Source organism: Mercurialis annua, linkage group LG4 (genome assembly GCF_937616625.2).
Source record: "Mercurialis annua linkage group LG4, ddMerAnnu1.2, whole genome shotgun sequence".
NCBI classification, from domain to species: domain Eukaryota; kingdom Viridiplantae; phylum Streptophyta; class Magnoliopsida; order Malpighiales; family Euphorbiaceae; genus Mercurialis; species Mercurialis annua.
Genome location: NC_065573.1, coordinates 36,670,691 through 36,698,348, shown reverse-complemented (window position 1 = coordinate 36,698,348; position 27,658 = coordinate 36,670,691). Strand labels below are relative to the sequence as shown.

The 27,658-nt window shown below is 30.7% G+C and overlaps 5 protein-coding genes across 8 annotated transcripts; 3 read left to right on the top strand and 2 right to left on the bottom strand.

Moving 5' to 3' along the window:
• Positions 1–886: 886 nt before the first annotated feature.
• LOC126678655 (glutathione S-transferase T3-like) lies at positions 887–2,196 on the top strand. The gene is made up of 2 exons (XM_050373551.2): positions 887–1,557; positions 1,625–2,196. Exons 1-2 carry the CDS (start codon positions 1,123–1,125, stop codon positions 2,171–2,173), a joined length of 984 nt encoding a protein of 327 aa, XP_050229508.1. The 5' UTR covers positions 887–1,122; the 3' UTR covers positions 2,174–2,196.
• A 1,978-nt stretch (positions 2,197–4,174) lies between these two features.
• On the bottom strand, positions 4,175–6,439 carry LOC126678954 (uncharacterized). The gene is made up of 2 exons (XM_056105597.1): positions 4,725–6,439; positions 4,175–4,489 (listed from the first exon to the last, which is right to left on the bottom strand). The coding sequence occupies exon 1, from the start codon at positions 6,038–6,040 to the stop codon at positions 4,856–4,858; it is 1,185 nt and encodes a 394-aa protein (XP_055961572.1). The 5' UTR covers positions 6,041–6,439; the 3' UTR covers positions 4,175–4,489; positions 4,725–4,855.
• Positions 6,440–15,265: 8,826 nt separating this feature from the next.
• On the top strand, positions 15,266–17,956 carry LOC126678966 (zinc finger protein 4-like). 3 transcript variants are annotated; one of them, XM_050373894.2, is made up of 2 exons: positions 15,266–15,485; positions 16,769–17,956. In XM_050373894.2, the coding sequence occupies exon 2, from the start codon at positions 16,929–16,931 to the stop codon at positions 17,712–17,714; it is 786 nt and encodes a 261-aa protein (XP_050229851.1). In that variant the 5' UTR covers positions 15,266–15,485; positions 16,769–16,928; the 3' UTR covers positions 17,715–17,956. The 3 variants fall into 3 exon arrangements, with proteins under 3 accessions (XP_050229851.1, XP_050229852.1, XP_050229850.1); XM_050373895.2 differs by having other exon boundaries at positions 16,765–17,956; XM_050373893.2 differs by having other exon boundaries at positions 15,267–15,485; positions 16,826–17,956.
• A 1,954-nt stretch (positions 17,957–19,910) lies between these two features.
• Positions 19,911–22,564, top strand: LOC126676506 (protein GAMETE EXPRESSED 1). The gene is made up of 6 exons (XM_050370723.2): positions 19,911–20,458; positions 20,607–21,194; positions 21,352–21,478; positions 21,563–21,749; positions 21,833–21,980; positions 22,154–22,564. The coding sequence occupies exons 1-6, from the start codon at positions 19,968–19,970 to the stop codon at positions 22,425–22,427; spliced, it is 1,815 nt and encodes a 604-aa protein (XP_050226680.1). The 5' UTR covers positions 19,911–19,967; the 3' UTR covers positions 22,428–22,564.
• A 2,460-nt stretch (positions 22,565–25,024) lies between these two features.
• Positions 25,025–27,368, bottom strand: LOC126678078 (uncharacterized). Of its 2 annotated transcripts, none has more exons than XM_050372947.2 (2): positions 27,265–27,368; positions 25,025–26,698 (listed from the first exon to the last, which is right to left on the bottom strand). In XM_050372947.2, exon 2 carries the CDS (start codon positions 26,694–26,696, stop codon positions 25,149–25,151), a length of 1,548 nt encoding a protein of 515 aa, XP_050228904.1. In that variant the 5' UTR covers positions 26,697–26,698; positions 27,265–27,368; the 3' UTR covers positions 25,025–25,148. The 2 variants fall into 2 exon arrangements, with proteins under 2 accessions (XP_050228904.1, XP_050228905.1); XM_050372948.2 differs by lacking the exon at positions 27,265–27,368 and adding an exon at positions 26,873–27,187.
• Positions 27,369–27,658: the final 290 nt, after the last annotated feature.

Here is a 27,658-nt window from a genome sequence, read left to right as displayed (position 1 = left end):
ATAATTAAAATGAAAAAGGGGATGGTGGGTGCAGGCTTAGAGAAGGAAGTAGAAGCATTCGAGTGAATCTGATGCTCTCCGCACCGAGGAAGTACATGCTAGCCCCACCAGTCCAAGGCAAAAGCGGATTTCCAGAGATACATCAAAGAATTCCACCCGATCCCAGAAAAGATGTAACCTTGGAAGTTGGCCAATAGTTTCAAATCGAATGTTGATTCCTTTGCTCATCTCATTTTCTGTCTTTTTTTATGTCTTTGAGCACGTTTCAAAAGAATCCACTGCACCTTAGTATAATAAGCCCCCGTGGAAAAAAAATCGCCGAGGATCACGTTTTTCGGATGAGTTTCAATGATATGATATTTCAGTATAGCATCTAATTTATCCTAAATGTGTAATTGGTTGAGGGTAATGAACAACAATGTACAAAAAATCAGAATATAATAGAAATTAAAATTATTATTATTATTATTATACATTTTTGGTTTAATAAATTACTATAGAAATCAAATTAAAAATTAAATTAATTTTTAATGTTTATTATAATATGTAACATTAAAATAAAACATGACAAGTCTTATAATAATGAAATTCTTTGTTTTAAACATCAAAAATACTATTATATTTATTAAAATATTTTATATTTCTACAATTACAGTATGAGTATATATGATTTTTATTAAACAAGTTTAATTTAATTTTAATAAAACGAAAAGTTCATATTTAAAGAAGAGGATAAACTTGATTTATTTTCGTTCTTAAATAATTTTTCAGTGATGTCTAAATTTCTGTATATTTGTCTACTAAGAGCATCCACAGTAAACTCTTTATAAGTCCAAAATCTTTATTATAAAGAGTTAAATTGCAAAAAAGCTATTCCAATAGACTCTTTATTTTTAAAAAATAAAATAAAGAGTCATATTGGCTCTCTACATCTAGAGAGCCAAAATAACTCTTTATTTTAAAAACACAACGTGCAAATATCAATTATCACTTCCTCCACTCTTTCCTTAATTTTAGAACAACAATTCCCTCAATCTGCTAGCTCTAGACGTGCCTGTCAAAAACATATCATATTCACTATTTTTCTTTACTACTGCTCAGCCATTTTTTTTATTTATCAACATGAATTGGCAAGTCACTGGAGATGGAATTATTGATATCAATTCCAACCCAATTCCTGATTTTTCAACTCAACCTTCAAATTCTGATGATATTTCTATGTCTACCAATAACTCAGACTTTGTTTTTTCTGTTCCTCCGGAAACTAATTCTAAAAGATCACGTAGCGTTAATTTTAGTGTAGAAGAGGATCTCCATATTGTGTCATCGTGGCTTAATATTAGCATTGATGCTTTGCAAGGGAATGAACAAAAGCATCGAACGTATTGGACACGATTATGGGAATACTTCCATAGATACAAGAATTTTGAATCGGAACGTACACAAATATCTTTGATGAATCGTTGGTCAACTATTCAACTAGCTACAAATAAATTTTGTGGATGTTATGCTCAAATCGAATCAAGAAATCAAAGTGGAATTAATGAGCAAGACAAGGTACGTATCGTTTTATATTATGAATTTAGTTTTGGTTGCATATCGTTAATTTCTTGTTTTTTTCCAGATTGCTAATGCAAAAATTTTGTTTCGAGAATTGAACAAAGGAAAATTTCAATTTGAGCATTGTTGGAATATATTAAGATTTCAGCCAAAATGGTTAGAAGATTGTGAAAAGAAAAAACCAGTGAAAAAAAAAGACAAGATTCATATTAATAATCCTGCAGAAACGGGGTTGAATTTAGGAGATGACAATATGACGGGTACAAACTTTGTCGACTTAGAGAGACCTCCGGGAAGAAAAGCTGAAAAGGAAAAAAGGAAAAGAAAGCATAGAGAGATGGAAAATGAATCGTCCGATTCATATATAAATATATTGCAGGAAATGAGAGAGGAAAAAAAGCAATTCAATGAAAAAAAATTAGATTTATTTGAAAAAGTGTATGTTCAAGGACAGGAAAGACTTATTTATGAGCAAGAAAAGCTTCGATTAGAACAATTAAAAGAAGAAGAAAGAATAATGACAATAGATACAACCGGAATGTCTGAAGTGGTCGCGAATTTTTATGTTCGATGTCAAAGTGAGATCATTGAAAGAAAATTTAGAAATTGTTAGAGTTTTAGTTTTTGTATTGAATTTAGAATTCTGTTCTTATTTGTTTTGTTTGTTTTTTTCAATATTTTGGAATTTGAACTTTTATTATGATAGTTTGTAAGTTTTCTGTATATTTTAATAAAATTATTGACACTGTCTACTTTCATGCGTTTTATGTGTGCTCTCCGTTTGGTGAGTCTTGTTATTCAAGAAAACTGCATTTCAAATACAGACTAAGTTTCATATTTTTTTACAAACTCAAACTGGAAAATTTTGGAAATAATGTACACTGGAAGATGAATATAAAAAATGATTGCAACTATGCAAGATCAGATATTAAATTGCACTGTCAATCTGTCATAAATTTAGTAGTATTGAAAAAATAGATCCAGCAATTTTAAAGATTAGTGGAGATGAATGTTTGCTAATTAAGGAATTCTCCATGCATTTCAATCAGTTTAGTTTCACTTGTACTTCTGATAAGCTTCTTTAAACCAGGACTATTTAATCTACTCTTACTTGTCCTTGAGGGATTTATATTTCAAGAAATTTAGTTATAAATGTTTTGCTGTATATGGTTAACTAATAATAAGAGTCTTGATTTTTACAAGAAATAAAAAATAAAAGAGGTCATTTGCAATAGAAGCAGCTAATGTCCTCTAGAATATATCTGATTTTTTGAGTATATATAATAGAATATCTGATTAAGACTTTTAGCATCTTTGAAAAGATGGTTATCATTATTAAGATGTGCAATGGTTATAAGAGGATGTCTCAATGCTGCTATTAATAACCAATTATGATGGATAATGGTGTGAAACAGTCTTGTATTAAACAATTTAGCATTGGCGTTTACTTGCCGAAAGGGTTAGTACTAGATAGTGATCGTTCTTTTAAAGTTTCGAAATTTTATAAACGATCACTTACATGAATATTATGTGGTTTGAAAAATGGTGAGATTTTGATGGAGTATAGGAGTAGAGCTCTGGTTATGAAAAAAGCCTATATTAGTTTGATTTATGGCATTTTTCGTGCAGATTGTTGGAGTTTTATTAAATGGTTCTTCTCCTGGAGTAGTTGGAGTTGCTGCTGCTGCTGCGTTCACTTCTATTTGTCCTAATAATTATTCTTTGATTGGAAAAAATTACAGAAGGTTGTGTGAGGTTCTTCCTGATGTTGAGGACTGGGGTCAGATAGTCTTGATTGGAATCCTTCTGCGCTATGCGCTAGCAAGGCATGGACTGGTAAAAGAATCTCTAATGTTCTTTTTACATACCATGGAGAGTTCTCAGTCTGAGAAGGATGGTTCAGATGTTGAATATTCATTAGAAAAAGAGATTGTACTGCAAGTTGGAAATATGACTCTGAGTTGGCAAGTATGGTCTCCAGGTGTTATATTGAAGGTTCTAATGAATATTTAGCACGGACAAGTTATGCCGACAGGACCTCCTATGAATTTCATAGCACAAAATTTACTTCTGTCAGAAACTTCGAGTTTGTGATTTTTGAGAACTTTGAATTTTGAGCTTATGAATTTGCAAGAGATATACTTACTTACAGTAGAAACAGCATCTGAACATCAATTTATTCACTAATTGATTTACAAATTACAAGTGCTTTATGCTGGACTGAATTAATATGTTGAAAATCCATTCTGATGCTATGTCAGTTGTTCAGTTCTAAGTAACCAAACCAAATTGAGATTTTTTTTTCTTAAAACCGAAATGAATTGAATTTATGAGGGTATAAAGTTTTTGAAATAATCGAACTAGAAGTGTCATTGACAGATTGACAATCTGTTTCAAGCTAATCTCTATCCTGAAAAGCCTCAGATTGATGTAATCTAAGATAAACTCCGAAATGAAGTTAATAAATGAACAGCAGAATCTCTTATTGGTGTTAATTGCTCTTCAAAAAAGAAAAATAGTCTGTAATATTCATAGTTGGGAAGCCTGCATTAATTAGCAAGCATCAAAATTTTAAAACAAAGCAACTGAGTAATTTTAAAAACCCAAGAACATATAAAATAAAAAAACAAGCATGTTTCAAATGTCAAACAATCAGTATACTAATTAGTACAAAGCAACAAGGAAGCAGAATTGTAGTGAAGTAAAAGCAGAACATAAATAAAACAAGAAAAAAGAGTTTAAAAGGCTCCATGATATATCAATCTAAGCAAATATGGACCTTCATTGATGGACCAACCATTTTTTCCAGGTAACAATCCACGAAAGTTTGCTTCAGTCCTTGCTAATTCCATATTCACTTGAACAAACCGAATCATGCCAAAAATACTTGGACCCTTGAACTTAGAAACAACAGCAGACACTGAAAAATCTGACCGGAAAAACAAAACAGAAAATTATTTCAAAAACTACAAAAACCAAAAACACAATGGCACAGCCAAAAACCATTACGAACAAACAAGCAAAATCTAAGAAACACTAACAAGCTACGATTTTAGAATCAATAAAACAGTAATATCAAAACATACTATCTATAGTCTATACCATTAAAACTTCAGAAGTTACTACTTGCCCTTAAAATGGAATAAAGGTATTAGTATACTTACTTGCAAGTTCATCTAAGAAATTTTCAGAATGTTGAAATTCAGTTATGACTTCCGTGAGTATTCCATATATGCTCTATTAGATCTTGTTGTAGTTGAAAGTGAGTATCTCTGTCCCTAATCCGACGATGACATTAAACAAATTCCAAAAAATCCGCTGAACGCTCTCGCGAGACTGATATATCAAGATTGACATCAAATGAATCATAATTATAATCTTGATTTTTAACATGTCTTCCGTCTTCCACAATCATATTGTGTAATATAATGCAAGCTTTCATAATGCTTTTGAGAGTTTCACGATGCCAAAAACGGGCTGGCCCACGAACGATCGAAAATCGTGCTTGCAACACTCCAAATGCGCGTTCAACGTCTTTTCTAGCTGACTCTTGAGCTGTAGCAAATTGTTTGTGCTTATTAGATTGTGGCAATGGAATTGTTTTTACAAATGTTGACCATGAAGGATAAATACCATCCGCAAGATAGTATCCCATGTTATATTCATGACCATTGACCGAATAGTTAGCCGGCGGAGCTCGTCCTTCGGCAAGTTCTGTAAATAAGAAAGACCGCTCCAAGACATTAATATCATTGTGCGATCCTGGTAATCCGAAAAATGCATGCCATATCCAAAGATCATATGAAGCGATAGCTTCAAGAACTAACGTTGGTTCACGAACATGACCAACATACATCCCTTTCCAAGCAACTGGACAATTTTCCCATTTCCAATGCATACAATCAATACTTACTAACATTCCAGGAAACCCACGACTATCCCCTTCTTTTAACAATCTATCAGTATCAACCTTTGTAGGAGATCTCATGTATTTTTCTGAAAAAATTGAAATTATTGCCTCAACAAATTTTTTGAGACTTTCAATTGCAGTGCTTTCACCTATTCTAACATATTCATCGACATAATCAGCTGCAACTCCATACGCAAGCATCCTTAATGCAGCGGTTATTTTTTGGAGAGAAGACAGCCCCAATAATCCGGCAGCATTTCTTTTTTGAACAAAATATGGGTCACAAGATTCAACGGCTGATTGTATACAAATAAAAAGAGATCGACTCATTCGAAATCTCCTACGAAATGCACTTGGAGAATAAACAGGATTTTCTCCAAAATAATCATTATAAAGTTTAAAATGGCCATGTATTCTATTACGCCATATATAAGTACGACTGTGAAGTAACCTGGGATACAACGTCCTTTTTTTATTGAGTGACTCTCCTATTGTAGATACTATCAACTCTAATTCATCATCAGAATCAGAATCATCAAAACAAAAATTAATTAAATTTGTAGAGAGCATGTTGTTGCAGAAAGAAAGTGAAACTCACTTAGCAACAAATAATAGAAAGACCAACTGCTGCAAATGGAGATTTATGGCATGATACTTAAAGATGTTGATGTAGTTTTCCTCCACCGCAAACTTTCTTGCTACTTTTAATCTCAAGATATTTAATTTGATTCTAATTTTTGTTGTATTTGTACAGGTTTTATTGTGGAACAAGAAATTGGAAGTGAAGACATCGTGAAATATGAGAGGGAAAGTGAAAATAGCAAAGATAAAAAAAAGAGGGAAAGTGAAATAATAAAAAATAAAATGATTTTGAAGAGCCTACTGAAATTAGTTTAAATTTGAACTCTTTATTATTAAAGATTCTCTCTATTTATGTAAAGATGCTCTCCAAATTTATAGAGGCTATTGGAGATGCTCTAATAACTGTATTTTTTTTCTTAAGATCGATAACAGGTCAAATTCGGATTTAAATGGGCTTACTTTATCAACTCAAATAGGCCCAATTACATTTGGAAGAGCTCAATACATTTCAAATGGTAATTGAAACCAGAAATGATCTCAAATAGGCCCAATATTACTTCTTTATGTTACATAAAATGGGTCCAAGGTTGGACGATGGACCCATGAAAGATAGCACATTTTGTCTGCCCATTAACATGTATGCAAATTCAATATATTCAGAATCCTTAAATTTTAGAACTTTTTGCATTTTGAGAAGCGATGAATTGAGCATCGTCTAAAGACTGGAAAAAAGTGATTTTTGAAGATAACGCCCTCTAGGTATCCAATTTTATTAATTGTTATTGCTTTAGCCAAATAGGGCATTTTTTCCGATAAAGATAGTATGTCTGACGGTGAAATTCCTTTCCCGATTAATGAACTTGTTAATTATTCTCTTTGATTAATAAAATTTAATCTTTCCTCTCAAAAAAAGAAGAAGAAGATAATGCCCTCCAGGTATCCAATAATATCGTTTTTAATATGTAAAATATTGTAGTTTGTCAAGATATTTGTGCTGACATTTGGCGTTTTCAACAATCCTTTATTAACGCTATTTTTAATACGTATCCGAAAATACAAAAGCTCACAATCTAACTAAAATTTTTAATTTTTTTTTGGGTTAATTGCAAATTAATAAACAAATTTTATTCTAATTTACAATTACAACACGAACTTTAAAATTTGTCAATTACCACACCAACTTTAATTTTTTTTTGACGAATTGACACCGACCAATCATGCAACAACACGTGGTTGTATATTACAATGTCCACGTTAGTGTTTTTCCAGTTTGGTGTACCTATTTGCCAAAAAAAACTCAAAAGTTGTAAGGTGATTGTTAAATTTTAAAGTTTGTATTGTAATTATAAATTAGGGTAAAGTTCGTATAACTTGCAATTAATCCTTCTTTTTTTAATTAAATTGTGTTTTCAGCTTTAATAATTGTTGGTTTATTGGCCAGATTCTAGTAGTATTTTCTATCGATATAGTTTTCTACTTCTGTTAAAAAAAAATAAGTTGTTTTTTGAGTATCTTTAAATTGTATTTTTAATTTGTCATTATTCAACTTATTTAAGCTCTTTTAAATTTTTTATAAAAAATTGAGTTACGACCTACCAAAATGTTGCTAGTGTTTATAGTATTTAAGTTATAAATTATTGGTTAAAATATTATTAATCCAGTGAAAGATAATGAAGGGAGTAATACTTTGAAGGGTAATAGAGTCCATATAGAAAGCAGGAGAAAAATAATGGCAGAAAGAGTGATGACGAGGGAAGACATAGGGAAGAACAAGTAGCGGCGCAAACGTGAAACTGTCGGTAACTTCCATCACTATAACTATTTTTGTCCTTTTTATTTATATCAATGTTAGAGATGAAGAATGGTGTTACACAGTAATTCATTTTTTTTTTTTGATTTCATTATAAATTTTAATATTGAAAATTTATTATCTTCTATATTAATATAGTTCAAATAATAACATTCAGCTTACTTCTAATATTAAAAGATATGAAATTATACTAATTTTAAACAACAATTTAAAAAAAGTATCCAACAATAGTATAACATAATAATAATATTTTAATAAATAAATAAAATAATTATAAATTTATATTTAACTCCATATTTTTATAATAGATATATTTTAATACTTTTATGTTTCTGTATTAAGTTTAAAAGTATATGTATATATGTATATATTTATGTTATTTATTATTAATTTTTTTACGTAAATAAATTATATATAGATATATCATATAAGTATTGAATTAATTATAAATATAATGGTGCAAATATTTAAATGATATAATATTAGTAAAAAAATATATTAAAAATATATTTTTGATATGAAAGTAGCATAAATAGTTAAAAAATGTATCATAGCGGATAAATTTCAATGTAAAATTTACAATTATATTGTAAATGGTTAGAGATGACTATAAAGTGTTATTTTTAGAGGAAATTAGACATAGTACTTATTCTTTAAAAATAATCACAAAAATACGTGATTAGCATTTTTTTTGAGGTAAATGTTTAAAACTTATGAGCAGCACGCTATTTTCAAAATTATTCTCAAAACTATGTGCTGCCTTCCAAAATTAAGGCAGAGCTTTTGGTTTAAATAAACACGTGGTGGATTTTGCTTTATTGCACAAAGCACATGATTTTCTTTTTTATTTATTTATTTTACCTTTTCACTCAATTGTTATTTCCTAACTTGTGACAGTCAAAAGCTTCCAAAAAAATCATGGCCTTGGAATTCTACCCATCAAGGAACTTTGATAAGATTCACACTGTAAAAAATATTATTTTCAGTTTTTTTTTTTTAAATTTATTTTTCAATTTTGGTTTTTAAAAATTTATTTTTCTCTTTCTGCTATGACTGCTCTTGATGGTATCGGGATTTTTTTTACTCTAATCTTTCTTTTTTTCTCCAAGTACAGTTTGTTACTTCGGTTAAGTCACGCCGTGTTCGTCTTTCATCAACTCCTATTTTCAACTCTCCTGTTTCTATGTTTACCAATCATTTCACACTCTCATCACTTGTAATTTAGTTATTGCCTCATGTACTTTATTTTCTTTCTTGTAATTTAGTTGGTTCTCTATAAAATTCACAGTTCTAGTCTTATGATGAATATAAAATTTGACTTTTAGTATAACATCCGTATAATTTGTGATTTCAAAATAATCAGTTCTAATATACTATTAGGTAAAATTATAAGTATACTTTGTGTATATTTTATAAGAAATAATAAATTTATTCTATGTATATTTGTGTATTTTTTTATATATTTTATAAAAAATAATTAATATACTTTGAGGTATATTTTATGTATACATTATAATGTCAAAATAATTAGTTTTTATATATTTTTATAGAAAATAATAACTATATTATCCGTCACATACCATCTTTCCTTTTCAAGTTCTATCTTTTTGCTAAATCAAATGCTATCTATTTGTCCTTTTAGGTGTTATCTTTTTGTTAAGTCAATTGGTATCTTTTTACTAATTTGTATATTTTTAGTATACTATCCATATATTTTTGATATACAGTTTTTATACTATTGATATATAATAGCATAATTTGTACAGTTTTGGTATACTTTTGGTATACTTTTGTATACTGTCCGTATGCTTTTGGTATATTTTTTATATATTTTATGTATACTTTGTAATGTCAAAAAAATTAGTTTTGATATGTTTTGTACACATTTGATAAACAATAAGTATATCTTTTTTAGAAAATAATTCCTATACTTTGTGTATTTTTGTGTATACTTTGTATATATTTTATAGAAAATAATAAATATACTATGTATGCTTTATGTATTTTTTATATACTTTGTATATATTTTATAAAAAATAATAAATATACTATGTATACTTTGTATATTTTTGGTGTATACTTTATATATATTTTATAAAAAATAAAAAATATATTATATATATTTTGTGTACCTTTTGTGTATACTTTATAGAAAATAATAACTATATTATATGTATATTTTGTATATACTTTATAATGTTAAAATAATTAGTTTTGATATATTTAGTAGACAATAAGTACTTTATAGTACATTATTTGTATTTTTTTTGTATGCTATCTATATACTTTTGGTACATTATCCCTATATTTTTTAATAAAAAATACATATTATTTTAAAATAAAAATTTACATATTTGAAGTATACACATTTAAAAAAAATTGTAATAAGAAAATTTATTAATAGAAATTGCGATTCAAACTTACTCAAGGAGATGAACAAGTATATCGAAAATATAAATAAAATATATTAAAAGTTTATAAACATCATACTAAAAAAAGAAAAAGGAGAACTAAAATTATATGTCTTTGCTCTGCAATACCAACATACAATACATTCAAATTAGAGTATACACCATCCATTAAGTCATAATCATACTCATCCAAATTACCTTCCACACCCTTCTTCACTCTGCCATCTATTAGTCACTCTGCCATATTTTACTCTGCGTACCAACATTTCCTTTTACCATTTTAATTTCCATTAATGCCCTCCTCTACTATTTCAGCCTTGTCATGAGCTTTACCACTTGCTATTGTGGTCAAAATTCTATTTTCACTCAAATTTTTTGATAATTCTGAATACAATATAGAGTGGAATTGAATTGCAGAGATTTATATGACCCATTTAGCCTAGTGAACAGGTGAAGCTTGTGGAGTAGAATCTAGGAAGCTCTTGCCGTCTACTATGCAACGAGGGTATTTTTTGGTTGCTTCTGCTTTAATGGAGTCTCTGTATTCTTCAAATTCGGAGATGTTCTTTGTGAGTTGTGGACCATGAAGCAGCGGTTCCGCTCTAATCAAATTCAGCTTCGATTTAATCAAATTAGTTTCAGCCAAGCTGAAATTGATTTCAGATGACATCTATTTCAGATCTTGTTTTTAGATCTGAGAACTTTAAAAATAGGTTTGTTAAATTACAAAATTGAAAAAGAAGAAGATCGCTCAACGAATTTTTCCTGCTTGATTTGAGAATTTTGAAATTAGGTAGGATTTGTGTTTTTCGAAATCAAGTGTTGGGTGAGAAAGGTTTGAGAATATAAGTGTTAAAAGAGATTTAGAAACTTAATTAAGTATTGACCCCAATTAACGAAAAGCATCCGTGTTTTTGAGATTAGTTTTGGCTTTTTAGATAGTTTTCAATTTTTCCCTTATTTTTAACTCTGATTGCATTTCAAGCTACTCACGGCAAAGTCCTTGTCCCTTATGCTAATTAAGTTAACATTCATCTTAAATAAATCATTATATCAAAAACAAATGTTTAGTAAATCATACATTAATTCTTATGATTTTGAGATCTTATATTTTTTACCACGATTTGTTTCTGAGTTCAAATCAAAAATTTGTCACAACTTTTAAATATGGATTAAGGTTTTCTTAAGTTTTAATGAATTTAAAAGGTCAAATTAATTTGATTTATATCCTTTATAAGAAATGAACAGTGTACATTAAAACATTTTTATATACAATATTTATCTTTTTATGAAGAGTGGAGATTAAATAAACTTAACCTCTTATAGAGAATTTCAATCCTCTAAATATAGCCAACTCTTATAAATCTGTTGTTACACATTGACAATATAAAAGTATTATACTTAGCTAAAACATTTAGTGATTTATATTCTAAGTGTTACATTCTAAGTGATTGAATTATTTCTAGAATTCGGTAGTAAGGAATTATTTTTTGTATAGGTTGGTTTAGAAATACCTATCACTATTCCGATTATGTTATTTAATGCAGATGTTGTTGGCGGCGAGTTAGAAAATTCTATATACACCAAAAATTGAAGCGAGATCTAATATATAATTATTTTAGTGAAATTTAAGAAAACACCGAATAATATAATTTATAGAGCGAAAGAAAAGATGAAGCAAATGAACTTTACTCCTAACCTTTCTTTAGACTTGCATTATAAATAAATAAATTGAGTAAGCTTGCACTTTGAACATTTTAATCCTAAATAGCATAAATAAAAGTTCTTAAAGCTTTCTTTGTCTAATACTAGCTAGAACTTGATCAAACGGTTTAAATAAAAAAACTCTAAGGTAGTGAGCAGTGTTTTAAAAACCGGACCGGACCGGCCGGTCGGACCGGTTGAACCGGGAAGCGGCCAGTGGTCCGGTCTGAAACTGCGAAAAACCGGATCTTTTGGTTGGACTGGGTTGGACCGGTTGAACCGGATTAAACAACCGGTAAATATCCGGATGTTGAACCGGATTGAACCGGTGAAAAACTGGGGGACCAGAATTTTTTTAATTTTTTTAAATTTATCAAACCGGTTGAACCGATTATTGAACTGGTTCAACCGGTTGAACCGGAAACCGGTGGCCTCACCGGTTCGGTTTTTAAAACACTGGTAGTGAGTTTTTAGAACTAACCCTTATCATTCATTATGCAACGTACCTATGATACATTATTATAATCTCCAAAAAAAAAAAAGGCATTGGTAATGGAAATGAAATGGGAATATCAATCCATCTTGGAAGAATATGTAGTCTCTATTTTCTTGACAAATGGACTCATTTTTGATACATATAAAATTGTTTTATCATTTGTTTGTGTATGTAAACATTGTTTAATCAGACAACGCTCGTAACCCGAAATGAAATTAGATGGGAAGTCAGAGATTAATTTGGTTAGATTAAAGAAGTTGTACGGCTTTGCTTATCTCTAATCCCACACTTCATTAGCTTTAAGTATTCCTACTAATATTATATTAACATGTGTCTTAGGTTTCTGATGCCCCTAATTCATAGGCATGTCGTGATTGCATGACCCTATCTATAGTAGCCCTCTAGCTTGTCTCTACGAAACAAATATAGTATGGCATACTATAGTATGGGTTTAGTAATAATATTTGTGTTAATTATAATTAGAGGTTGAATAATAAACTTTATTTAGGTGGGGCGTAATTCTTTTTATCAACGATACGCCATTCAATTATGTTTTTAGATCGAAAGACATATTATATGACATTTTTTAAATTGTTTTAGACTAAACGACATTAAAAAAAATATTTGATCCATCTACAATTATTATTCGGTGATCATTATTATCGAACACCTTGAAAATGGTAGAAATTATCGAACATCTTAAAAATTATTTCTGCTACTGATATAATCTCTTTATTGAGGATTCACACATATAAGGCACCTTCGAAGCAAAAGACTGTAGATGATGACGTATTTGGATAAATCAAACCACTCGATATAACATAGAAAGGATACGAGTAAAATGAGAGCTCCAACAGATCTCAAGAGTTGAGAACAACGAGGCAAATATTTTGGCTAAGGTCGCAGTAGCCGGAGAACATGTATCTTTTATCACTCAACACAACCCGTTAGTTCGGATGCCATACTTATGTATATCTTCAAACTTGTTCAACAACTTTTGACACTTTAAATTGATAGTTTTTCTTCAAAACAACTCTTTTGTTAATCGTATTAAAACCAATGTGGATATGATACTAGTAAGATCAGTTTGTTTGTAAAAAAATGAAAGAGAATAAATATAGTAAAGATAACTTTGATGCAAAAGAATATTTACACAAACAAATGATACTAATAGTCATAATTGGTTCCTACCATGAATATTTTACATGGACTACTACACTTTGAAAAGCAAGCAAAACCATATAAACACAAAGATCCTCTTTAAATTACAAAAAAATAATACAAGAATAAAGCAACAATAATGCAGAGTAAAATAATAGGTAGAGGTGCAAGGGACATGTGCCTTTTGAATTTTGGTGGGTTAAAGAAATTAAAGTTTACATCAAGAAAGTAGAAAATAAAAATAAAATACAAAAATAGGCATGGCATTATATGCAATAAAAAAAATATTGTGATGATCAAAGGTAGAAAGAAAGGTGATGGTGGTTCTGATGAATAAAAGAGGTGACCCCATGCACTATGGAATTATCTGAAAATAAAATTGGAACTTTTTTAGAGTGGAGAGATTGAGAATCTTTTTGTGGGACTCTTTTTTTTTCTTTTGTGTATGTGACTTGATGTTCTTATCAAACTTGTAGTTGGGGATATGTGTGTTTTCCGGTCGGTTCGGTTATTGATTCTAATCGAATCGGATTAAATATAATCAATTTTATTAATCAAAATCAAGATATATGTAATATGAATTTTATAATCAATTGGCTCGGTTAATTATTTTGATTAACCAGATAATGATTTTTTAATATTAATTATTAAAATAATTAATTTAGTGTTACATTCACAATCTATAAATAGAGCGCAAACTAATATTTAAGTCTTACCAAAAATCTAATGAAATTGATTTATCTAACATTTTTTTTTATTTTTTTAGTGAAAATCAAACTAAAAAAAGTAAAAACTAAATTTTCAATTGATTAATTCGACTATATCCGAATCTCAAGTTGGAGAAATGGATGGTACTTTTTTTTCTTTGTATTGAACAGTTGTTATCTTGTGATTTGTTTTGGCTTGCAAAGTAAACCTGACCCTAAAAGATGAGCTTAAAGTTTGGGGAGAGGGAGAGTTTGAGTTTTCTTTTTCAAAACAATTGGAGACTATGATGTCATATTCTTTGCTTTTGCCTTATTTAGCTTTACCGATTCAAAAGTCATATTGTTTTAAGAATCGAACCGAACCTAACCAACCTAACTAACCAATTTATCTCTTTGAACCGAAAAAACTGTATAAACAAATTGAACCTCAACGACCAATTACTTTTTTTTATACATTTACTACTTATTTATTTTTCTTTTTTAAAACTGCAACATTTATATTAAAATAATTACAAATTAAGCAATTCACGAATTATTCAAAATTAAATCCCGAATTATTCAAATTTAATTTCAAACCAAATTCACTTATCAATTAAAGCGACTCGTAGAGCTCGTGAATCAAAATGAACATCTAACACATAGTAATGATTTTTATTATTATACTAATTTTGTATATTTTAAAATTTAGATATATATTATTTATATCGGTTGAACTTTATATTTATATTATTTTTTAAATTACATTAAACATGTTAATTTTCAAGTTTTTTCTAATTTTTTATTACATTCGATTTGAGTCGAGACTCGAAATCGAATATCCGTCGAGCTTGAACTGAAAATTTTATAAAGCCCAATTTTTCGGTTTATTATGCGACTCACCCCACTTTCTTCTTAATTACCTTTGGTTTGCCAAAAATAAACAAAAAAACATAAAAAGCCACCATTCTCTCGCAGTTTATCTGTCTTCATTTATTTTGCAAAAACAAAAGAAACCCACAAGCCTGCCTACTTTGTCTTTAGAAATGATGAGAGCTTAACTAATTTTAAAAGCCCCATTTGGACTATTGTCTCCATTTTTTAGGCACTGGGCATCCTCCATTACACAAACCTCTGTCTGTCAACTTCACTTTGCTGTTCAAGAATGGTATGAAATGAAACCTCTATCTACTCTATTCTTACTATTTTTGCTGTTTTTAGCTTCAAAACAACACTGTCTTAATGATTTAGTGTTTATTTCTTTAAATGTTTGGTCTTTTCTTTATATATTTTATATTCTTTGTTTGGGTTTTAAGTGAGGGATCAATTCCTTGTTTGATCATATGTTAGTTTTTAACACAGATGTAGTGTCTGTTTGTTTGTGGGGTTTTCTTTTCCTTTCATTTTCATCTCATTCACAGGTTTACTTATATTAATTTACTTTAAGAGTACTTAATTACTGGAAGATGGATCTGTTTATGTTTCAGTTAAACTATAAACTAAAACAAAAATGGCCTACATATGCTAAATTTCAAGTCTAATTTTGGGTTTGGTTATGTAGGACTTGTTTTGTTCATATCATATCTACTACCATGCAGTAACTATATATGCTGGCTACTAGTGGATTAGATTAGAGTCGAGTTCGAACTTGACAGTGTTACGACTCGGCTTGGCTCGATAATATGTACTAGAGCTTGAACTTAACAGTATTTTGACTCAACTCGGCTTGATTACACCCCTAGTTAGTGTTCAGCAGTAGTAATTTTTTACATTTTTGAATCTGGAAATATTGAATTAAGTTTCATCAGTGCACAGACAGTACAAAATTAATTGTCTGATTAGTACTTTTCAACTAAAAATAACCTTCTAACATCTGATTTTAGGAAATATGACATGAACTCTTGAAATTTTGATTGTTCTGTTCTGCACACAGACTGGACTTGCTTAGATTAGGATTTAGGAGGGTAACAAAATAGGTCAGGCCCCTATTTTCAAGCTTTAATAGAGTGGAGAAGTGCATAACCCTAGCCCTCCACCTTTGATCATTGAACAACTAGTATTTGTTACCATATTAATCTTTTAGAATTTAGAAAACATAACTAGCATACTGTCTTTACTTTCTTTTTTTCTGTTTTCCTTTCTTGAAGTAGATTTATGCTTCACATTACTTTTCAAATTCTACTTTTTGGTGTTTCATTTTCATTTTTGGAAACGCTTCTGAAACTCCGAAACTTATCTATATGTATAACCTATTCATGTAACAAATGTTGTTTTGTCGTTTCCCATTTTAACGTTTCCTATGCCGTGTTGCTGTTTCCGTACTACAATAGGATATTAGTTGTTCTTCATACTTTATCCGTGTGAGGATTTGCCTTTCCTTTTAAGAATGTTGGATTTTTGCTATTATCCCAACCCTTTTTCTAATGGTTTGTTTGCTATAATGGAAGGCAGTTCACAAAAACTAAACTTCGAAACAGCAAAAGCGCTGATCTTGCCGCACTTTTTCAGGTCGAAGATCATCTAGTTTCAATACTTGAACAGTGCAACCAGACTATTTTCTCAAAAGCTCTAGAATGCTAAGTAGATTCTCAGTAAACCATTCAACTTCAGAATGAAACCAACCATTGATCTTGAAGTGGAGGCCTCTTCAGAAAATGATTCTGAGATTAGCAGCCAAGTAGCTTCCAACTTATCCACCCACGAAACCTCAGCCGGTCCCTCCAATGACAGCATCACTAATTCTTCCAATTTCACAAATGCCGTAGCTGCTCATCAATCCGGTTCAGAACCCGTTTCGCTCGACTTAACCCTTTGCTTCAAGAATGACGAAATGGGAAGAAGGGACTCAGCAGGATTCTCATTGTCGAGCACTAGCGAAAGTAGCAATGAACCTCCCTCACGTACTACTGCAGCAGCCATACCGCGAGTCTTTTCTTGCAACTACTGTCAACGAAAATTCTTCAGTTCACAGGCACTTGGTGGTCATCAGAATGCACATAAGAGAGAAAGAACACTAGCGAAACGGGCAATGAGAATGGGTATATTCTCCGCCGAGAGGTATGTCAGCTTGTCATCTTTGCCGTTACATGGATCGTCATTCCGAAATTTGGGAATCAAAGCACACTCTTCAGGGCATCAAAACTTTGCATCGTCCCTAAGGCCACAAGAGATTAGAAGTAGTGCTAGATTCGATCAGGGATATCTCGGTCTGCCAATTTTCGTGGACGAAGACGAGGCAGAACTATTATGGCCGGGTAGTTTCCGCCACGTAGCTGCAGCGGATAATACACATCATCCGAGCTTTTTACTCACAGGAAACTCAAATATCAATTTTTTGGAAGCAACTCCATCAGCAGAGTTGGACAATTCAACACCAGACCTGACATTGAAACTGTAGCTCCTTGAGAAGACGAACACTCGACTTCTCTGCTCTAAAATATCGTCTCTTTTGTATAGCAGGACGCAGAACCACCACGGATCAGCTTTTTAATTCTTATAAAGCAGTTAGTTTGCTATCTGATCTTGACTTTGATGTTGTGATATGCAATGTTAGTGTATAAGAAGAGCCCTAAAGCTTACAGGGATAAATTTGAATGTTTTATAATTGTTATGAATTGAAGAAGGGGTGCTTTTCATTAATTTCCTGTAATTGTTCTCTGAAGCTCATTGCTTGATTGATGGTAATCAAGTTCCACACAGAACATTGTTTTACATAAATGTGATTTTTTTTTATCTGTATCAGGTCTATTATACATAACGGTAGAATTTAAAATATAGTTTATGTAATGGGGAAAGACTAAACTTTGTTTTTAGCATACTTTGTCCATTTCACCATTGAATAAATGTGATGAATTTCATCCAAGGATAAAGAATGAACCAAGCAAGGTTTACTTTGTAAAAAACAAAGTAACCATAGAATAGAATCATTTTGTGCTGGATACCAATACAGATTAGGGAGTGTACATATCTAAAGAAGAAGAAAAGATTAATATCAGTTTGCCTCTTGAATTTAAGGCAACTAATAACAAAATAAACTTTTTTTATCAATTATTTCCATACATATATTTATTTGTATCAGTTAGCTCAATTGTTTTATTATTTAATCCAATTCGTTCTTCAATTAACTCCTATAGTTGTTTCCAAAGTTGAAATATCGGTGTAATTGGTAAAAAAAAATACTGTTAAGGACTAGTTGGTACAAAAAAGATAATTTTGGAGTTGATTGTTCATTGCGTGCAAATTTAAGAAGCAAATTGACATTTAAGTTAAAAAAAAGTAACAATTTTTCCCCTAATTTTCACTCAAATCCCTAATTTTCACTCAAACCCCAAATTCCCCTCAGTTTCATCTACTCTCCGAAACCCTAAAACTAAAATTATTCAAATTAAAGACATGAAATCCGATGATTGTGGTCTACCAAGTTGCAGAACTGTAATGAAGAGTGAAGACATCAAAAGAAACTCAGCCGCAAAAAAATATATAAAAACCACAACATAATTCCTGAAAAAGCAATAAAGAAAGCTTTATCAAAGAAAACCAAGTAATTGACAATGGTTAAATTGTGGGCAAGCAGAAAAATTCAAGAGAAAAAAAAATTGCATCTAATAAAAACGAATTGGGGAAAAGAAAGAATTGCAGAAAAGGAAAAATATTTAACAAAAACTCGAAGATGGTTAAAAAAACAAAAGGCACCAAATGCATCTGTTTGTTGCTGTTATAACTTCCATTAATTTTCCCTTCAATTTATAATTCCCAAGCGTCACCATGTCTTTTCAATCCAAACTCCATATTATACACACAAATACATAATTATAGATTAAATACATAAATATATATATATATACAACACAAAAAAGGTTTGATAGTTGGTGGTTACAAATTTTTCAAATTCTGATTCATCATACACACAGGTCAATCTCTCCCTTCCTCTGTTTCTGCATGCATGAATTTCTTTTTGGGTCTTCAATGATCTTCTGATGGGTATTAATGTGTTATGATTTCTGTTTGTTTCCTGAGAAAACCTTTTTTTTTTTTACTTTTCTTGTTTTTCTGTTTTTGTCCAACAGTTTTTTTAATGATGGAAGAAAATAATTAAGTTAGAAGCAACTTATCTAATCATTTTCTTATAAATTAATTTTCGAATTTTCCTATACCATTTTAAGAAATGATAATTATACCAAAATTAGGCTATGTATCTTCCAGTTTTTGCCTTTCTTGAGGTTAATTTTTCCATTTTTGAATTTGCTAAACTGGTATTAAGTTTAATTTTTACATTTATTCTTGATTTTAATTGGAAAATTAGATACATTTAATCAATTAAAATAACGAATACGTTACATCAATGATGAGAGAGTGTTATTGGTTGATTGTAAAGTTTATTCTCTCTTAAAGTCCATACTTAAAAGAGTTAATTATTTAATTATATTCATTGCACTCTCCTTACTTCATAAGTTTCTATTTCTGTCTTTTCCTTATTTGATAGCAATATTTACTTCAATATTTTTTCAATTTCAAAAGAATCGGCTTCGCACTAAAATTTCTACACATATGGTTGTTTTTTTTAACTTTTCTTGCACTCCAAGTCTCTCTTTAACTATATAAAACCTAGCTAATCTGCTTTAAACATGCAGGCTCTAGGCAGGAAATAAAAATGGGTAAGTATTTTAAGGTTTATTTTCTGTTGATTTTAATGGCAATTTCTCCGAAGTGCATCCAATCATGGGGATGGTTTTCCTCTTCATCAAACAACAACCCGTCGGCCGATACCGATAATTCTTCAGGGAGAAAATACTTGTATGGTAATTCTGTAGCAGAATTTTCAATTGATGGACTTAAAGATGAGAAGGGAATGAAACTTATTGAAAATGCTAAGAACAAACTTCAAGGTTCAAATTCTTGTTGGCAAAATGCATATCAGCAGCTTTTTGCTGGCTGCTCTCAGATTCTTGCTGTTGAAGAAAAAAGATCAAGATTGGCTTGGCATCTTAGTGATTGCTTTCAAAAGGATTCTGGAAGGCCATCTTTTCCTAATTGTGACACTAAATCTTCTATGCTTAATTGTCTCAAGAAATTAAATGATAATGAACATAAAGTTTACCTTGAATTCGCACTCGAAACCAATTCCATCTGCTATCAGTTACAGTTAAGTATTCGAAACACCAATCATTTCAATTAAAATTTCGTATTAAAATTGTAAAATTTGCTACAGTCCATGAATTTATGTACATATATAATTCTTCGTTTGATGTTTTATTAGTTCTGACAGAATTTGTTTATGAATGTTTTCCAGGGCACATTCCTTTAAGCAGAAGATGGAAAGCCTAGTGAATGATCTTAAAGATTCAGCAGAGCTTACTACAGATCAATTACAAGTTATACATGAAAAAACAGAATCTTTGTCGAAAAGCTCGGACGAGATTCATGAAACCCTAATTTCAGTTGATGTTCATGTTCATAATGTAGCTCAAGCAACAAAAGATGTAAAGCAGAACGTGGATATTCTGTCTACGCATACAGAATCTGTCTACAAGCAATCCAAAGAGATAGCAGATTCGCAATCCGAGCTGCGGAACGAACAGGTGAGGATGAATGACAAGCTGAAGGAAGGAATGGAGACAATTCAAGATTCTTACAACAATTTAGGGCAACAAGTGGATAATCTAAGGAATGAAGCAGTTGAAATAGAGAAACAGATTGGTGTAGTTGGAGAAACGATGTCGTTGAAGATGCAAAGTCTGCAAATTTCGGCTGATGAGATTGAGGTTAAGGCAGAGAAATCCTTGGATAAGCAGCAACTTCTTATAGATGGACAATCTACTGCATTGAAGGGCCTTCAACTTATTACTGAATTTCAATCAGAAGCATTAGAGGAGAGCAGGTAACATTTGAAAACAAATAAACATAGATAATTTAGAAGCGTTTTCAGTAACGGGAAATGAAATGTCGAAACGTAGGACTCGTTAAGTTTTCATGCAACATAGTAGATCACCATACTAACTGTATGCATGAATCTAATATGATCTGTCAAATTACAGGAGTACACTTCAAAGTTTTGCAGAATACGGCCGTAAACAGCAGGAAGAACTTCTCCAGAGGCAACAGCAGATTCAGCAAGTCCATGATCATTTGATTGAAAACTCGAAATCAATATTGGCTGCTCAGGTTTGTTAATTCCATTAAATTATTACTTTATTGACTTTAAAATTTTATAATTCCATAATTAAAAAACTTCCATATGTTTTGCAGGAAGCTTTTGAATCAAAACAAGAAAGCATCTTCATTGCACTAGACAAACTGTTTGCTTTGCATAATGCAATGCTCCTCGAATCGCGAATACTTAAATCTTTTTTCATCTACTTTATGTCGATCTTTGTTGTCTACATGCTCACTAGCACCAAGCAAACATATAGCATAAGAGCCAGGCTTTATATTGGTATGTTTTCAATCTTTTCTAGTCCTTCATTTTTCTGTTCTTCTCTAAATTCATTTCTGAAATCTTTATTTTGTCCTTGGCAGGTCTCATTGTTTCATTCTTGATAGAAGTTGTAGTATTTAGATCAACAGCAGATAACATTGAGAAACCAACTTGGGCAATTAATTCTGTCAGATTGTTCTATGCAGCTTCTGCTTTCAGTCAGTTTGTATATGCCATTTGCACATACAAGTAAGCAAAAGATTTTGTGATTTTAGATTTGGTTTAAATGATATATTTCGAATTGCGTATCACTTATATTGCACAAAAACTTTTCAATTCCTACATTTCGGTGTTTCCTTTTCTTTTTCATTTCTAAAAACGCTTTCTGAAATTGTGAAGCTGATTCTGATGAACCTGTGCAGGGACTTGGAAGTTCTGAATCATCATGCTATACTAGAAGTAAATGAAAAGGTTAATGCTGTGCTAAGGATTTATAAACAGTCATTATGGGATGATGATGAGATAAATTGGTCTTCATTTGTTGAAACTGAGTTACCAGATGAAGTTGATAGATTGGAAGATCCTGATTTCATTATGCCAGAAGAAGTTGCTGAGAACTCAATTTCAAGTTTAACATCTTTAACAAGAAGAAGATATGATCTTAGATCTCGAAATCGTCAGCTGCAGAATTATTGATTTCTGTCTCTCTCTCTATATATAGTCTAATTATTAATTTGGTAGTATATATAAGTATTTTTTGAACATTCTTTGTAACTTGCTTGTAACAAATATTTCTGATAAATAGTTGATCATAATGTATCTTTTTCAGTGAACATTTTTTGATTTTGCTATTAATATTAGTGATGGACTTGAAAGATAATGATTTTTTTTTTATTATAACGGGAAAGGGAGAATCGAACTAGAGACTCTCAGGTCGAATTACAACATCCCTACCAGTAGACTATGCGTGCGGAAGTTGAATGTAATAATAATAATATGGAAGTTTAAGTTATCTATGTTCTATACTTACTTCACAATCTCTGTTTATATAAAGAAAACTGAGTTCTTTCACGGAATAGATAAATACTGCAGATGGTTCCTTTTAAATTGTTCTTCTGAATCTGTAAGATACATACATATGAACTTGTTCAAAACAGTACTGCAGATGGTTCCTTTTAAATTGTTCTTCTGAATCTGTAAGATACATACATATGAACTTGTTCAAAACAGAAATATAGTGCTATGCCGATGCACGAGTAGATTATTATAGCACAAATTTTAGTTACAAGATCAAAAAAGAAATAGTTGTATTTGATTTACTTAAAAATTAACTAGTTATGTCTGTTTCAAATCAATTACTAATGAATCAATAATGGTTCTCTTTTTTGATTATGCAACACTTTCTAAAATAAAATAGGCTTAATACATATGCGTGTCCCTGCACTTTTCTATTTTTGCACATAAGGTCCCTACACTAAAATATCCATCATTAAATCCCTGCACTTTAACTTCCATCATCGCCAGGTCCCTCTATTAAGGCGAGTGTTGACGCCGTTAACGCACTTTCAGTTTTCTTAATTTTAGATCCCTGCACTTTTAATTTTTTAATGTTACGTCCCTGCACTTTTAAATGTTGAGATTATATATAAATATGCATTAATTTTTAGTTTAATAAAATTAAATTTAAGTATAAAATATTAAAACCAATAGGGTACGAATTTAACATATTTAAATAATAATAATGTCAAAAATTATATCTTTTAGCTATTATTTTATTGAAAATTTCATTCATTCTTACTGAATGTTTAATGTATTACTATTCATCTATAAATAAAAAAAAATTATTTATTTATTTTATTATGTTGAAAATAAAAGTGAATTTAATTTTTTTAACAAATAAACATAAACTTAGAGAAATAAAACGAATTTTAATATTTTTTATTAAATAATTAAAATAATATTCTATACCGATAAATTTTATTTTTTAAATAATATGATAACATCGCACTTATAGGTGTAAACGGACGTTGATCTTGATATATATCAATTTCGAAGTTGAGTATGTTATATAAATTTACAAGTTCGAGCTATCTACTTCCATTTTTAAAGAAGACATATCAAACGGAAGTCTGAATGAATTTCTAATTTCTTAATAACTTTTATGTTACTTTTAATTTTTTTTTTAAACTAATGTTGAATATTTCTTGAGTAAGGGCCTCATTCACGAAATGTACTTTAATACTTAAATCATATTTATTTTGATAAAATGATTGTTAATATAATTTTATTAAATCTTTAAATTATAAATTACTTAACTTTAAATAAAAAATAAAATTAATTAATTCTTTAATTATATTAAAAAATAAAAGTGAACTAGATTTTTTATTTTTTAAAAGTAAATATTAACTAACCTAAATAAAACTAATTTTAATAGTATTTATTAATTATTAAAATGATATTTTATACCAATCATTTTATTAATAAAACTAATTTTAATAGTATTTATTAATAATCGCACTTACAGAAGTAAACAGACGTATTCTCAAAAAAAAAGTAAACAGACGTCGATCCTCATATATGTCGATTTTGAATTTGAGTGTGTTATATAAACTTACAAAATAAAGCTTACTGCTTCCATTTCTAATAAAAAATAAGAAATAATAATATTTTTATTAATTTAAAAAATATTTTTATTGTTAATTTAAACATTATAAAAAGTTAATTAAATTACATTAACATCTTATATTATTATTTAAAAATTATATATTTTTTAAAATAGATTTATTAAAATAGATTTTTATATGAAAACAATTACAAGAACTTTGTTTACATAAATTAAAGTGTAGGGACCTTATTTGTATAAATTAAAAGTGCAGGTACCTTATTTGTATATATCAAACTACAATATTTAATACTAGTCTCATTAACGGCGCGTGTACTGCACGCGCTAACAGAACCTTAACAGAGGGACCTTGGGATGATGGAAGTTAAAGTGCAGGGATTTAATAATGGGATACTTTAGTGCAGGGATCTTATATGCAAAAATAGAAAAGTGCAGGGACACGCAGATATATTAAGCCAATAAAATATTCAATTTTGAAGACATGAATGCACCAAAAAAGTAAATATCTAATGAAGTTATTAAGAAATTAACATCAAACAAATTGTGTGATTTTAATTAAAAATTCAAAAATTCATGACTATGAATTGAAATACAAAGAATTATGATTTGTTTTAAGAACTAGAAACCTGGATATGAGCATTTACTTGTTACCAGAAGGTAGGAGACAATCTATCAAACTTCAAGCTTCTAGAAATAACTAGAAAACCAAATTCCACTTAAAAGCAATCAAAAATACATAGCCACTCTGATCAAATGATCATTTCAAGCTAAACTTAAAAACATCAACTTAAAACTCATTCCTTCATGCCATCGTCACCTTCATTATCGCCGTCATCTTCCATATCACTTAGATCAAGATCAGCAAGCAACTCTTCCAGCGGAACAGTCGGTGCATCTTCCCCATCGGTAACAGACGCCATCTCTGACGGCTGATATTCTTCATTGCGATACAACGATACATTGAACCTCAATTCCGGGTTCTCCTCCAGATCCCTCAAGAACTGTTCATATTCTGTGTCTTGCTTTTCTTGGTCATTTCTTCTCGAGTCATCGACTTCCATGTTGAGGGACTTCAACTTCCAGGCACGAGGCTTCCCACGTTTTCTCAGGCGCTTCTCTTCGTAGCTTTTCTTTATCAAGATCACTTCTGGAAGGACTAGACCTTTGTATTTGTCAAGCTCAATATCATTAGTATTAGCACCATACAGGTCGTAACCAAGGGCTTGATCGCCAGGTTTCAGAATATGGCCAAGATACGTTTTTACAAAGAAAATGATATCGTTTTTACCAAAATCTGATATGCGAGCTACTTGGGCATCAGCCAAAGCATACCTTGTACCACCAATAGTAACTTCAGGAGCAATAATTTCAATATCTAATACAATATATTCCACAAGCTGCCTGCTAGTAAGTAGAGACTTAAAGGATGACCTCCAGTACTGATCTCCATCCAAGTAGCAGTATCTAAGAGTTAAGGGATCCAATAAAGCTATATTGTTTGTCACTTTTGTGCAGATCACAAGAGGACCAAGATTCCCCAAACTATTTGCAGCTTTTGGAGGCAGACAGATTAAATCTTCACGGCAAATTGGGGGGATTTCAACAGAAAACGTATATTTGTAATTATAGTTGTTGCTCTTAATATCATGAGATACAAGCTTTTTATCAGTGCGATACTTGGTAGGAGCAACTTTACCCACAAACTCAACAAATTTATTGCCATGACTTCTACTTCCAAAGAAAAAGTCAATACCTTGATCCATCTGCTTAATCTTAATTGCACGGGCAGCAGCATCATGCTTCAAGATCATTTGCTCCAAGTAAAAGAACGTTCGTCTATGAGAAACATGCTGTCGGAGTTGGACAGAAGCAACCCACTGATCAGGGTTAGCCTGAACTCTTGAACAAGAATCACACATAGATTCCTGCTGAACAAACTCAACAACATACGACTGCTCGAGAATTGCACCAGTAAGAACCTCTTTCCGAACTGTACACTTGAGCTTGATCCTCTTTGAATGAGGCTCCGTCCAAATAAACTCTGGATTAACTAAATGCACACCAGAACGCTTCAAGTCCAACGTTCTAATACAAAATGCCAGCAGCTCCTTGGATTCTAACTGGGCCTTAATCCTCGTATAAGGCGGCTGCAAATAGGTGTCGCACTCATCACAATGTCTAATGATGACACGCTTCTTCAAACCTTCCGTAATGTCAATCTCGGAGCGTAAACACTTAACACACATATTAGCAGCATTGGGCTGCATCGGAATGCCACATTTACAGCATAACACACTTCCTACGGTCTGGCGAACCATAAACATGCCTGCTTCTTCAGCCATGGCTGGAAAACACAGCATAAAACAATTAAAAAACAAATACAAACATCTCTATATATCAGTGTAGTCAAAGGCGCTTAGGCGACTGATGGCATCTCTAGACCATCCAGTCGAGGCGCCTTCAGTCAGGAGAGCGCTTTATGCGCCCGAAAATTTGAAAAAAGCGTGCTCTTTTTTACCTTTTTTTAGCAATCAGACACTTCAAGACCAAAAATCAGAAGAAGAAGAAGAAGAAGAAGAAGAAGAACGTGCGGCGCTGCTGTGTTTAGGGTTAGGAAAACTGGAATAGGTTAGGGAAAGAGAATAGAGGTTCCCTTAATGTAATTTTCACGTTCGAATTATTCAAAATCCTAAACCCTAATCTCCTTAATTAGATTAATTATCTTCAAATTAAGCACTAACAGTAACTATTACCAACAAAATCAATTACTGCTGCTACAACAACACTTCAAAAATCCAATAGCAGAAAAGAAAATTAAACAGAAATAGAAAATTAAGCAAAATAAGATCAAACAAACAACAAAATCTCAGAGAAAACAAGAATAAATTAATTGAGATGTTAAGGTTGTACCTGATCGAGTGATTGAATTAAGGATCAAATTTGAGAAAAAATAGAAATAGAGGCAGCTCTTGAAAGAGGCAAACGAAAGACAAATATTTAGAAGAGATATAAATACCCTATCAACCGACTATCTTCTTAGGCTTACAAGTTATGGGCCTTTATCTTATGTTAGCAATGATGTCACGGCCCAATATTATCTCAAACAGAACTTTACGCATTTACTTGTAATAGAGGGAATTATGCCTTGTAATTGTAAGCTTTCTTTTTTACAAAACCATGCTTTGATTGTTTTTTATATATTAGTTTCGCATTACGTGCTATGCACGTGGCTCGTAACGTAATACGTTAATGAACATATTAATAAATTTATTATAATTATATTAATTTTTTATTTATAATTAAT